Source organism: Physeter macrocephalus, chromosome 17 (genome assembly GCF_002837175.3).
Source record: "Physeter macrocephalus isolate SW-GA chromosome 17, ASM283717v5, whole genome shotgun sequence".
Lineage (NCBI taxonomy): Eukaryota > Metazoa > Chordata > Mammalia > Artiodactyla > Physeteridae > Physeter > Physeter macrocephalus.
Window position 1 is genome coordinate 53,712,196 of NC_041230.1, and position 12,173 is coordinate 53,724,368.

A 12,173-nucleotide genomic window follows, 5' to 3' on the forward strand; every position below is an offset into this window, starting at 1 on the left:
TGTGCGCTCTGGGCAGTTTCCGAAATGAAGACACGATGCTTGTCTTCACATTTTAGTAAAATTGAATGTTTTCTGCCTCTCTGTGATCTTTATCACAAGATCAGATTTGTATTTCTTGGAAGCATGGGAGTTCCCTGCTGACCTAGTGGTTAGGATTCCGAGCTTTCAATGCCTTGGCCCGGCTTCAGTCCCTGATCGGGGAACTGAGATCCTGCAAGCCACACCGTGGGGCAAAAAAAAAAAAAAAAAAAAAAGTATTTCTTGGAAACAGACTTCTCAGTGTTTGTTTTGCTTTTTTTCTTTTTTTTTCGTGGGGGGGCCACATCTCCACGTGCTGCGTTCTAGCCATGGACAAACAGGAGTTCCCAGGCACTGCTCAGGATTCTCGGCTCCTTTATTAAACTGGTAAGTTCATGACGTGTAAACAGGGGTGAGCTTCCACCCCGTACCCCCACGCAGGCTCTCCGGGCCAGCACCGATGCTGATTGGGCAGCACCCCACCATATTAGCTGCTAATTATTTCAGACACCACCCCCCCACACCGCATGTGTGTCTATAAATAATGTCACCACTGGTCTCTTAATAGCTAATGACAAAATTATCCAGGAATCTCACCATCAGCCAAGCATTTTATTTATGGCTGTCTTGTCTCTGCCAGCCTTGGAGGGCCCTTGGCTTCCTTGCACTCTCCATTCACCTCCTGAGCCCACTGGAACATCGTGGTAGCATAGAAGACAGGATTGTGCCCCCCTAGAAATTCTGGCCCTCACCCCTGGGACTTGCCATCTCATATCAAGAGTGACTCATCACCGTCCCCATCCCCACCAAAAATAGTTAAAATTAAAAGGACTGACGGTACCAAGTTTGTAGAGGATGTGGCAGCTGGAACCCTCATACATTACAAAATAGATACAACCATATAGGCAAACTGTTGGGCAGTATTTACAAAGCCTAAACATGTGAATACCCTATGGCCAAGCAGTTCCCCCCGCCCCCCGGGTATACACCCGAGAGAGAGAGCTTATGTCCACTAGAGGACACAGACAAAAACACACACACACAGTGCTGGCTCGGCCAGCAGCTGGAGGACAGCCACTTCCCACTCTTACACACGTGTCCGTATCTGTGTCTTTGAGAACGTTCCTAAAAAAGTACGTATTCCTGGTAACCCAGAAAAGAACCAAAAAGTTGTGCTTTTGTTTTGAGGTTGGCTTGTTATTTCAGGATAGCCTTGCCTAACTGACCTGTGACAGGCATAGGAGTTCCACAAACCTAAGTCCTACGGATTAAGTGAAATCATGATTTTCAAATAAAATCTAAATAGGGGGGCTTCCCTGGTGGCGCAGTGGTTGCGCGTCCGCCTGCCGATGCAGGGGAACCGGGTTCGCGCCCCGGTCCGGGAAGATCCCACATGCCGCGGAGCGGCTGGGCCCGTGAGCCATGGCCGCTGAGCCTGCGCGTCCGGAGCCTGTGCTCCGCAACGGGAGAGGCCGCAGCAGAGGGAGGCCCGCATACCACAAAAAAAAAAAAAAAAAAAAATCTAAATAGGAACTGTAATTCTTAAGTTCTCAAGTCTCATGACTTTTTGGTTCTCTCTGATGTCGAGCACTCAAGTCCCTTCCCAGCCCAAGCCGCACAGCGGTTTTGGTCAAGATCACACCAGGTGCCACTGTCGCCATGGCCCTGGACACAGGACTCACTTTTTACCCAGATGGGGGCCCTGCATGATGTGACAGGTTCCCACCGGTGGACAGCATGATGTCAACTCTGCTACCCCAAACCTTACCCTTTCCTCGTGGGACCATAGGCTCCATCGTCACCCTCACTGACCGAGACACCTAGGCTTCTCTCTTCGGTGGCTGTGACGTCAGCGTCTCGGCTTCCCTTCCCTTCTTCACTGTGAGCCCCTGCAATCTGCTGGGGGACACAGGACCAGTGCCATCCTCCTCCTCACTGGTGTCAGAGCACTATGAAATGGCACAGCCAAGCCAGGCCACCAGGCTAGGAGAGTCTGTTCGTTTTCAAGTGCCTCTGTCACTGTCTCACCCCCACCTCCGAGGCACCAAGGGCCCCGTCCCAGTGCCTCCCCCAAGATCACTGAAGCGTCCTGTAGGAGAGGCCTCGGCACCATGTTCCCTGCACCCATGGCGCCCCATGGGAGCTTGCCTTCCAATAGAACTGTGGAACGCTGGGAACAGGAGAGACATTCCACGGCAGTGGGGCCATCCACCTGGGCTCACACACGCACACAGACCCACACAAATGCATACAGCACATATAAACTATATCTGTGGCATTAAATTGTCATGGGGAGTATTAGGGAAAAAAATGTCTAAAAAGGCTCCTTGGAGGGAGATGATAATGAATAAAAGGCTGAGAAACTGCTGATGAAAGAAACCAGACTAAAAAAGCTACATACTATGCAATTCAGTTTGACATTCTAAAAAAGGCAAAACAAGGGATGGAGAACAGATGAGTGGTTTCAGAGCGGGGCGCTGGCTATGAAGGGGCAGCACCAGGGATTTTGAGGAAGATGGAATATTCTGTATCTCGACTGTGGTGCCTGTTCACAGCTCTATGTGTTGGTCAACTTAAAGAAATATACTTACACTAAAAATTGACATAATTCATATCTCAAAAAACCTAACCATGAAATAAAAAAGGACAGTCCAGTGATTCCCACTACAGTGCCAAGCACAGCTATGTGTTTAAAATCATGTTCCTTGAGGTATTTTCTCTGCAATCCTCTTCCCAAAAGATTTTGGAAAAGTATTTGTGCAACATCAGAATCCTTTGGGGGGGGTTGCAAGACTGGACGGCTCAACCCCTCTCCCCAGAGATCACACTTCAGCATAACAGGGCTGGGCAGGCATCTCCCTCCTGCTGAGGACCCGGTGGCACTGAGCTTCACGCCCACCCACCCTTTGGGAAGCCAAGCCACCAGCTTGAGTGGCAGGCAGTGTTGTCGACACAACAGCCGTTGCCCCCTCCACCAGGAGCTGGGGAAATGTGCCGAGGACAGTGCCGGTACCAGGGAGGAGCCCACGGCTCTGGAGCTTTGCAGACACCCCATTCCTGGGCCCCTGCTGAGGTTCTGCGAGTGACGTCCTCCTGGGTAGAGAGGGAGATAGGTGAGGACACAGCACCTCGCCCACCGTCTGGACCCTCAGGCCAGGTACCACATGACCACCTGCACCAGCTTCCATCTCAGCCTTGACCCCTCATTGCCCTGGAGACAGATCATCACCTGATACGGCACCCAAGAGTCCAGGGGAGGCTACCTGAGCCCGTGTGGGGGACGTTCTGTTCTGTGACCTGTACAGGACTGAGAGCCTGCCACCCGTTCACTGCTGTGTCCCCAACACTTGGCACCCTGTTTGGGGCATGGAGGTGCAGGTACTTACCCAGTGGTTCTCCACCAGGTGACAGTCCCCAGCAGACTCTGGCCGCATCTGGAGGCATTTTTGGTTGTCATGATGGGGGAGGCCAGGGATGCGGCTCAGCCGCTGCAGCAAGCGCGGTGGCCCAGCACAGAATCACCGGGCCCCAAACGTGGAGACCTCATGCCTGGTGGAGAAGCCCCGCCCCAAGCAAGCAGCCGGGCTTGGGGACTTAGAAGCTCTAGGGGCCTAGGCAGCAGCGGGGCTGGTTTCCCCTAAAGGATCTTGTGTCTGGGGCTCGGCCTAGGCTGAGGGTGCGTGTGCGTGCCACGAGAGCAGGACCGTCGGGTGGACCTCAGGTCTGCTTCTCATGTCTGCCTCTAGGGCCCCCCGTGGGTGTCCTGGGTGACCCGCTGTCTCCTTCCGAGTCCGCTCCCCGAGAAGCACCTGTTCATCCCAGAGCGGGGCAGAGCTGCCAGCCCTCCCTCCCCCAAGTTTCCTGAAAGGCGGCGTTCCAACACTCATGGATTTTCAAGTCAAAGTGGGGGGAAAGGTCTGAAAACTTTACCCAAGTGGTGTATCTTTCTTTGTTGTTTTCACCTTGCTGGCTGGGGTCACGCAGCATGCAGCGACTCTACGTGCCCACTAGAGGTCGGGCTACAAAGGGACCCAGTCACAGCGACCCCGGACTGGAGGGGAGCACACTCCCCAGGGCCACCAATGCAGCCTCCTGCCGCGGCGAAGGGCGAGCACGGTGCCTTCAGGGATGGGGGTGATGCGACGCCCCGGATGGGGGAGGGGACCTAGCCCCAACCCTTCTCAGGGCTCCAGGCCCAGCTGGATGGGAACATGAGGTACTTTTACTTCCTACATAAAATATTTGAATTTTTCACAAGAATATTACTTTTGTAAACAGGTGAAAATAATACATAAATGAGCTCCTCAGCTGTATGCGCAGCCGCTGAGCACATCCCCTGCCCTACCTATCCTGCTCTTCTGTTCTCAGAAACAGCAACTTACTTAGACTTCAGACTAAGAAAACCCACTTCGGCCCTGCCCTCAGGGCTGCCTTGCTGGGGAGGGGGACACATGTCCGCTGGGTCAAAGGGAGGGATCCAGGGACCCACGGTTGTCTGGCTTCCCCGGGGGTCACTCACCACTCCGTTCCATAACTGGGAAAATCAAAATTTTGTCAAAATCAAGTGTGAAAAGCACAGGCCCCTGGGGAGGCCCCCCACCCGTGCCCCAGTCCCCTCCCTCGACCCGCAGCCCCCTCCCACGATCGTCCCCTGCCCACATCCATAGGCCATGTTGTTTAGGGCTCCAGCCTCTATCTGAACACATCCCAAAAGAAACAAATTACAAAGCACACAAGATTTCAGAAGCTGCTTTATGGAGAAACAACCCCGCACGGTTGTCGTGTCCGGGTCACAAGCTGGGGCCCAGGCTCGTGGCAGCTGCTTCCTCGGGCCCGGGCCCTGCCTCAGCCGCACCCGGCAAGACCGAGCGGATGCCTGAGAGCGACCACAACTCTTTCCATCTCAACTGTTGTCTTTCTCACTCAGGGGGTGGGGTTTCAAGATCACACAGGATGAAATGTTTTTCTTCTCCAAGCGGGCTATATGATCTCAAACAACAACCAAAAGCACTGAATTAAGCTAAAAAAGCAAAATGTTCTGATCCCTTCGCATGTTCCGGCTGGTCTCCCGGCGAGCACAGAAAGGACCCAGAAGAGGGGCTGCCTTTCTGTCCGAGCCTCAGGTGTCACTGCTGGTCGCCTTGGCCCCGTGGAGGGCTGGCCTGCAGGCCACCGAGCTGTAAATGACACTGCCCCGTACGGTTCCCATGCACAGCATCAGGCAAACGGATGGCATCGTGGCTTGCTTCTGTCTCTGAATTGTTCTGAGAACATACAAATTACACTTCAGATCTTCTCCCAAAAGTAAAGACAGAGAAGTTAGCCTACGTTAACACTGGGATGGACCATGAACTGGGTCATCTTATCCTCAAGGCAGGTGAGGGTTATATGAGAACATTCCCGTAGGCATTCTTGAAAGTATCCAAAAGAACATGGCTACTGAGTCACAGTCAGGTGCTCCACGTCTACACTCGAGAGTGTAGACACCGTGGTCACAAGGAACTTAGGAAATTCCCCGAATGACAAAGGGCTGAGCAGGTTTCCGATCCTCTTCAGCTCAGCTCACAAGCACTGAAGTGACCTCACAGCAGCAGCTGTGCAACCAGGGCAACCCGCAAACTGCAACCAGCCCTGAAGGTGTCGGGCCGAGAGGGCAGCTGGCTAAGGGAGGGGTCTGGCCATCTGGAAACAACTCAGTAAGAAAGTCTGGCAGGACAACTGCACCCCTGCGCTTGTTCTGCAGGAAGCGGGAATGTAGCTAGTTAGACCGCTGTGCACTCTCCCGCCCTCCGCGTTGGCCAGGGACGCAGGCACCTGGCACTGAGCAGCCTGTTGTGGGGCAGGAGGGGGCAAGGGGCGGAGCAGGGCAGCTGTGGCGTGAGCGCCAGCCACAGTGAGCTGGACTGTATCGGAGCAGGGGCCAGGCCCACGTCCCACAGCCTCACACCAAAAAACGCTCAGCCCCAACAGGGAAAATCGCCAGCGACCCGTGTTTGAAATCTCCAATCACATCATTTCCGATCGACTAGCAGAGCGTGGAGCCCGCCCAGGTACGCAGAGGTGCACCTGAGCTTCCTTCCCCAACCTCACGGCAGCAAAGTGGCAGTGAAGGCGGTGCCAAGCACGGGAAACATCCAAAGACCCTCCGAGGTCCACCCACCACCCCCGGATCAAGCCCCACGTGGACGCTGCCAGTCCCTAACCTGGGTCGAGTGCACCATTGGAACTTGCTTTTTCAAAAGCCCGGTTGCCTTTAGGCCTCAGACAATGACGTCAGCCTTTCTGAATCCTCGCCTACAAGTTAACTGGTCAGAAGTTCCCCTCCTGAGCTGGCTGACCGTCTGCCAGGAAGGGGAGCGGCCAGTGCCGGGTTTGCGCACACAACCGCCACTGTCCCTACCCCTCACCTACTGACATCAAGAGCTGGCTGAGCACGGGTCAGACTGGGAGCCCTCCGCACGACCGGCTGCGCGGATGACAAGCCCTCACCCTTCGTTGCCGCTGACCTGCCTGGCGTCACGCAGGCCCCTGCCAGCTAGACAGACCCCACCCACAGGCCCGAGGGCCCCGCCTGACACCAGAGACAGAGGCCAACGTGAACGCGGCCAAGAGACGCGGGTTATTTTAGTCACTGTTAGTGGAAACCATGCGTAGGCCAGACACTAGAGGCAGAACAGCATTCAGTTTGAGACTGGTTTTTAATCAGAAGCGCTCTTCTTCGATCTGTGTGCGCTTTGCAACGCTGGGGGCCTCAGACGGAGACGGTCCCTTAGCTCTGGGTAAAATATGCATTTTTTTTTATTTTATTTAAACAATGATGAAACCTAGAGAGGAACAGCGTAGCCCAGCTGTCCTCCGTTTTCGCGGTCCTCAAGGCTTTGCGGCCAGTTGTCACCGTTGGGGACGGCCACGCTTGGCACGAGAGAAGAACAGCCGCGTTGTGAGAGGGAGGGAGGAGCCTCAGGCTCCGAGGCTCAGTCCTTCCACAGACGCAGGAGCTGGGACCACGTTCCCACCCAACCCTGGGTCCTGCTGGAAGGGTCTGGGAGGTGGGCCTGCGTGCCTCGGACGAGACGGCCGACAGTGCCCGGCCCGGCGTGCCCAGGGCAGCCCCGCGGAGCCTCCGGGGAGGCCCAGTCTGCGTTTCAAGGCCATGCCCAGAGCTTGCTGCTTCTGTGATTCTGGGAGCAAAGGAAGGCCAGAGTCGCCAAATGTGCTGAAGCAGGGGCGGTGGGGGGCTGTTATTTTAGAAAAGGGCCGGTGAGGGAGAACGCTATCACGAGACACAGGCCACGTTCCATGGGACACCTCAGGTTGGTCTCTACATGAAGGCACCACAAAGCTGCCCCTTCCCTGGGGCCCCCGCCCCCAGTGTGAGGGCTCAGCGCAGTCCAGCCGACAAGGACGAGCAACTGGGAAGGAACAGAGTCCGTCCACCCCGGGAAGCCACATGCCCTGGTAGGCAGGTGCAGCCTGGAGGGAAGGCTGCACAGAACTGCAGCAGGTCTGTGCACAGGCACGTGGGGCTCCGCTCTTCAGGAGACACAAGATCAGAGCTCACAGGGGTCCCCAGACGCAGCGGTCAACATGACACAGGGACAACGCCAGCGGAAGGGTCAGTGCTGAGGGTCTGCATGCTGGAGGCTCCCCGAGGGTCCTGGTCTCCAAAGTGCACTCCCTACGTGCAGCGTCCAGAAAGCGCCCCCACCCCCCCGCAAAGGGACGTCATGCTCACCTGGCACAACCCCTTCTGCTGCTTCGCCCCTCTCAAGAGCGGCACCTGTGTAAACCAAGCAGAAGGAACAGACGCAGGTCATCTCAGAGGGTGCCCTGTCCTGGTTCTGAGACCAGCGGCTGCAGCTCAGGGTCTGACACCAGTGAGTGCGGGGCAGGGGCAGGGCGTGAACTAAGTGAATGCCTGTCTGAACTGCTGCAGTGAAGGTCTAGGTTCTAAAGCCTGAGAGAGGCCGGGCAGGCACACGGCACCGCAGGGACCGGGGTCGGGTGGTGCTCACAGGGCCTCCGAGCTGCTGGAAGGCCTGCAGTGGCGTTCTCTAGTGACCCGTATCATTGGCCCCATTTCACTGATTTGGAAACTGAGATCAGGGTGAAATGCCTTTGTCCAAAATCCAAGCAAGTCGGTAGAGAAGTGGGTCCCAAGCCCGACTCCCTGGAGCTCTTATTCCACACACAGTGCCCCCACCTGCCCAGGCTGTGTCGAAGTCACCAAGGCCCTCTGGCTCACTTCCTGCAGAGGGGACGGGGGAGCCCGCACACCTCACCCATGACCCCTTCCATCGCTGGAGGCAACAGACTCTGTTGCGTTGTGAACCTCCCTGGAGGAGGATTTTGTTTTCCCTAGAAAATGGCCAATTTCTCCAGTTCAGTCACCTACATGCCCTGCAGCCCGTCCTCTAAGTCGGTTTGTTCTGGTTCTGTTGTTTGTTTCAGACATGCTCAGCTTTCCCATTGCTACTGGCAGATATGTGGGCGTCCACGGAAAGCGTCTGGGGAGGCCGCGCTGAGGCTCCTACGAGGAGGTGGGTGTTCCGGTCAGAGGCCGCGTCTCCTGAGCGCACACTGCTGCCCTCCCAGCCCGGGCCGCCTGCCGCGGGGGAGCGGGCCATCAGGAGGCGAGGGACTGGATGTTCTTGAGCATTTCCTCGAAGGCCTGTGGGGACGGGGCGTCCGCATTCCGGAAGGCAGCCTGGACCCTGCTGTACAGGCTGAAGGACTTCAGCTCCAGCCAGATGAACCCAAAGCGATCCTCGTCGAACAGGACGAAGACCCCGGGGGTGCGCTCGGGGCTGGTGAAGCCGTGACCGGCGATGAGGCCCGTGCCGTAGAAACTGAACAAGGACAAGAGGGAAAGCGCGGGGAGAGGGGATGAGCGGGGTCTCGAAGGCGCGTGCTGGCCCAAGCCCATCACCCGTGGTCCTGGACGTTCTGGAACATTCTCCATTCCACCTCCAGGCCACTTCCAGCATCTGGCAGCAGCTCTGCACAGAGGTGGGGCCCTGCGCCGTCAGGGAGGCCGGCGTTCACCCCACACGGTCGGGCTCACCCCGCTGACCGCTGCTCTCTCTCTACCAGCTCACCCAACGAAAGGCAGCCCCACCTCGCATCTCTATCCCAAAGTACACGTCTTTATGATGCAGACCCAGGTAACAGAAATCTCAATCCCTGGGACAGTTAGGTCCACATATGAACAACTCAAATGTAATCAATAATGATTTATTGGCATGCAACTGACATTAATCAGAAGCAGAACTTTCAAATACCCATTACAGCCAAGTTCTGAGACTCAGGCTGTAATCTGTTTCTTTCTTGCTTGCTTGCAAAGAACAGGTGACGAGGAGTTAGGGGCTGGCCTGAACCTCCCAATGCGTGGAACGGTGCCTGGGACGCCCACCTCCGCCCACCATGCTGAGGCTCTGCCTGGCGGGAGGGGGACAGCGGCCCTGCGCCTGAGAACCCGTGGCTCAGAGACTTTCGGGCGGGGGGTGGGGGGGACACACCAAGCTTAGATACACAGAGACGTGTGCTGCGCAGGTACTGTGACAGTGCCATAGGACGCATGCGCCCCTCCTGGCCGAGCCCCTGATGTTTAGCACCGGATGGAGGACCATCCCGTGACACAGCCAGGGGCTGGGCCAGAGCTCCCAGGCCGGCGCTGCCAGAGGGCTCTGAGCTGGCCCTGAGATGCTGCAAGTTGTCAAGTTTCCCAGGGATACCAAAGCCTTTTCCTTTATGACCTTTCAAAACTTCACACATTCACTCTGTGTACATCTCCCTCCAGAAAACCCAAATTCAGCCTCTCTTATCACAACCGTATTAACATGAAGAAAATGTAATGAATTTTTTCCATCAAGTCCACGCAGATGCCTAAATTCCCTTTGGGGAGCTCGGCGCGCGCCCACCTACATGTGAAAAGCCAAGGAGACCACCGCGGGCACACAGTGCCTCACAGAGAGGCAGCAGATGACCCAGAGGTAAAGAAAGAAACCTTCACACGTAACGTGACAAAGGCAGAGACAAGTCGGCTGTAATAATCTGCCAGGAGACTGACAGGTTCCTCCCTCAATGAACCCCGTCCATGAAAACGCTCTATGGCAACGGAATGTTCTAGACGTGCACTGTCCAACACACGAGTGGCTACTGAGCACTTGAAATGTGACCAGTGTGCCCGAGGACCTGAATTTTTCATTTTATTCTCTGTAATTAAACTAAACAGCCCTGGAGTGCAGAGGACCGGGGCAGGGCGTGCACCTCTAAGACAGGACCGTGCAAACAGCACACCAAGTGAGGAGCTGGCAGCAGCGGGCAGGCTCTGTCCCAGACCGGGGCCCACGGCCTCTGAGGGGAGGCTGTTATAGACGGGGAGAAACCACACGAGGAAATGAGGAGGCGGTGAGACCCCAGGACAGGCCTTCCCTGCAAGGTCGTCCAGGACGCTGTGAGCAGGCTTTCCAGGGGAGGCGCGGGGAGGGACGCCACGGTCTGCTTTCAGCGCTGCCCGACGTCTCACCTGTCTGCCTGTCTACCTTTGACCATAGCAGCTGTGCGGTGAGGGCGCTGGGGAGGAGGCCCCCTGCCTGGCAGCTGAGGCCCCCAGAGGGGTGAGGGGACAGGAGCCTCACAGTCTGCTCGGCCCGAGGTGGGACCCGGCCCACACAGGCGGAGCTTCCCCGCCGGTGCAGGGCCCCGACACGGGGTCACCCCGCCCCAGGCCACCTCCCTGCTGGCCGGGCAGAGCCCCCCTCCGGGAGGCGCCGTCCTGCCCGCCCCGCGGCATCCTTACCACATCCTGCAGGTCCGGGGATAGTCCTCGTTCCTCGAGCTCACGCCCACCGGCAGCACAAACGGCTGCCCCTGCCCCGACTGGGCGGGCGGCTCAGCCGCGGCCTCGGCCCCTCCATCCCCGGGCCCCTTGGCCTGCTCAGCGGGCGGCTCCGCGCACGGCTGGGGGCTCTGCCGGCCGAGGCCCTCGGCGTCCTCGGGCCCACCTTCCTGCTGCTGCTCCTGGCGCACCTGCTCGCGCACCTCCAGGACGATGCGCGAGAGCTCGTTAAAGTCGCGGAGGCTCTCAATGTCGGGCAGGTGGATGCGGCGCCTGAGGTCGATCTCCACCGTCTGCTGCCCGGCAGGGATGTTGGGGTCACCCTGCGGAGCCAGCGGGCGGCGGTCAGCAGGCTCAGAGACCGCGGCCTCTAGCCCCGGTCACAGCTCCGGCCGAGGGCACTCGCTCAGCCTTCCTACTGATTTGGCGGCAACCCCTTACAAGTCAGAAGATCTTAGAAGCCCTTAAAGAGCAGCACCCGGCGCAGGCAGCCTTCTGTGAAGGACCTCTGAGGACGGGGAACAACAGCACCCGTGAGTGACCCTGGGAGGGCCCGCAGGCACATCTGCACCCAAAGACCTCAGGTGGGAGCCAGCCTGCGTGACAGCTGAAGAGATGCGCGGCCTAGAGAGGTCCATGGACACTCCCCAGTCAGACGGGGGGCAGGCCGGAAACACCAGCCCAGACTGTCTGCCTGGAACACGAAAGCTCCCCAGCATGAACCTGGGAGAACGCCCAGGCCCCGCGGCCTGGTCCCAGGCCCTCGTCCACAGGGAGCCCGGCCGCCGGAGCTGCGAGCAGTGCCCTGTGAGGACCAGGAAGAGGCCTGCTCTGCACCTCCGCAGAGACTCCCCCAACACCTGCACAGCGACAGGCGAGCACGTGAATAGCAGCCCCTAGAGCGGGTGACAGAGGGCCTGTCATCCGGGACCCCCACTCAGCTCAGAAATCCTCCCAGTGCGTTCCTGAGCTGCTGAGGCCAGGACGGGCCACGGGGGCCGGAGTGCTAATGCAGAGGGTGTCCACCATGGCCGCACCTCAGGGTCACCCAGGGAGCTCCTGGAGCCCCTCACCCGGCCCACCACCATTAAATCAGAATCTCTGGGATGGGGCCCCAGCATCAGTGTCTCCTCCACCCCCCCAGGGATCCAGGGTGTGGCCAGGGCTGAGAGCCGTGTGGTAAGGCTGCCTTGGAAACGTTCCGAATCGCCGGGGGATCTTGTGGAAGGCAGGCCCTGGATCAGCAGGTCTGGGTGGGGCCTGTGTTCCCAGCAAGCTCCCCGGGGAAGCAGTGCCACGGTCCGGGGCCCACACG

General features: G+C 57.9%; 2 protein-coding genes and 1 long non-coding RNA gene across 22 annotated transcripts in view; 1 reads left to right on the forward strand and 2 right to left on the reverse strand.

Annotated features, from left to right (window-relative positions):
* C17H16orf95 (chromosome 17 C16orf95 homolog) overlaps positions 1 to 3,735 on the reverse strand; it is a 193,875-nt gene extending 190,140 nt beyond the window's left edge. For 4 of the 8 annotated variants that reach the window (XM_028478072.2, XM_028478068.2, XM_028478069.2 and 1 more), the window contains exon 1: positions 3,405 to 3,735. In XM_028478072.2, coding sequence (XP_028333873.1) covers positions 3,405 to 3,475 — 71 coding nt within the window. In that variant the 5' untranslated portion in view covers positions 3,476 to 3,735. The remainder of the gene's footprint in view (positions 1 to 3,404) is intronic. The other 4 variants (XM_028478067.1, XM_028478070.2, XM_028478071.2 and 1 more) reach the window with 2 other exon arrangements.
* Positions 339 to 8,547, forward strand: LOC114484080 (uncharacterized). The gene is made up of 3 exons (XR_003676588.1): positions 339 to 405; positions 3,765 to 4,234; positions 8,470 to 8,547. It is a non-coding gene; the product is annotated as an uncharacterized lncRNA (long non-coding RNA).
* Positions 5,146 to 12,173, reverse strand: part of FBXO31 (F-box protein 31) — a 45,151-nt gene continuing 38,123 nt past the window's right edge. For 5 of the 13 annotated variants that reach the window (XM_028478064.2, XM_028478063.2, XM_055079135.1 and 2 more), the window contains 2 exons: positions 10,820 to 11,181; positions 8,527 to 8,867 (listed from right to left, as the gene is read on the reverse strand). In XM_028478064.2, the coding sequence (XP_028333865.1) occupies positions 8,645 to 8,867; positions 10,820 to 11,181 (585 nt within the window). In that variant the 3' untranslated portion in view covers positions 8,527 to 8,644. Of the gene's footprint in view, positions 5,283 to 6,697; positions 7,200 to 7,753; positions 8,868 to 10,819; positions 11,182 to 12,173 lie in introns of those variants that run through there. The other 8 variants (XM_055079137.1, XR_008615564.1, XM_055079136.1 and 5 more) reach the window with 8 other exon arrangements.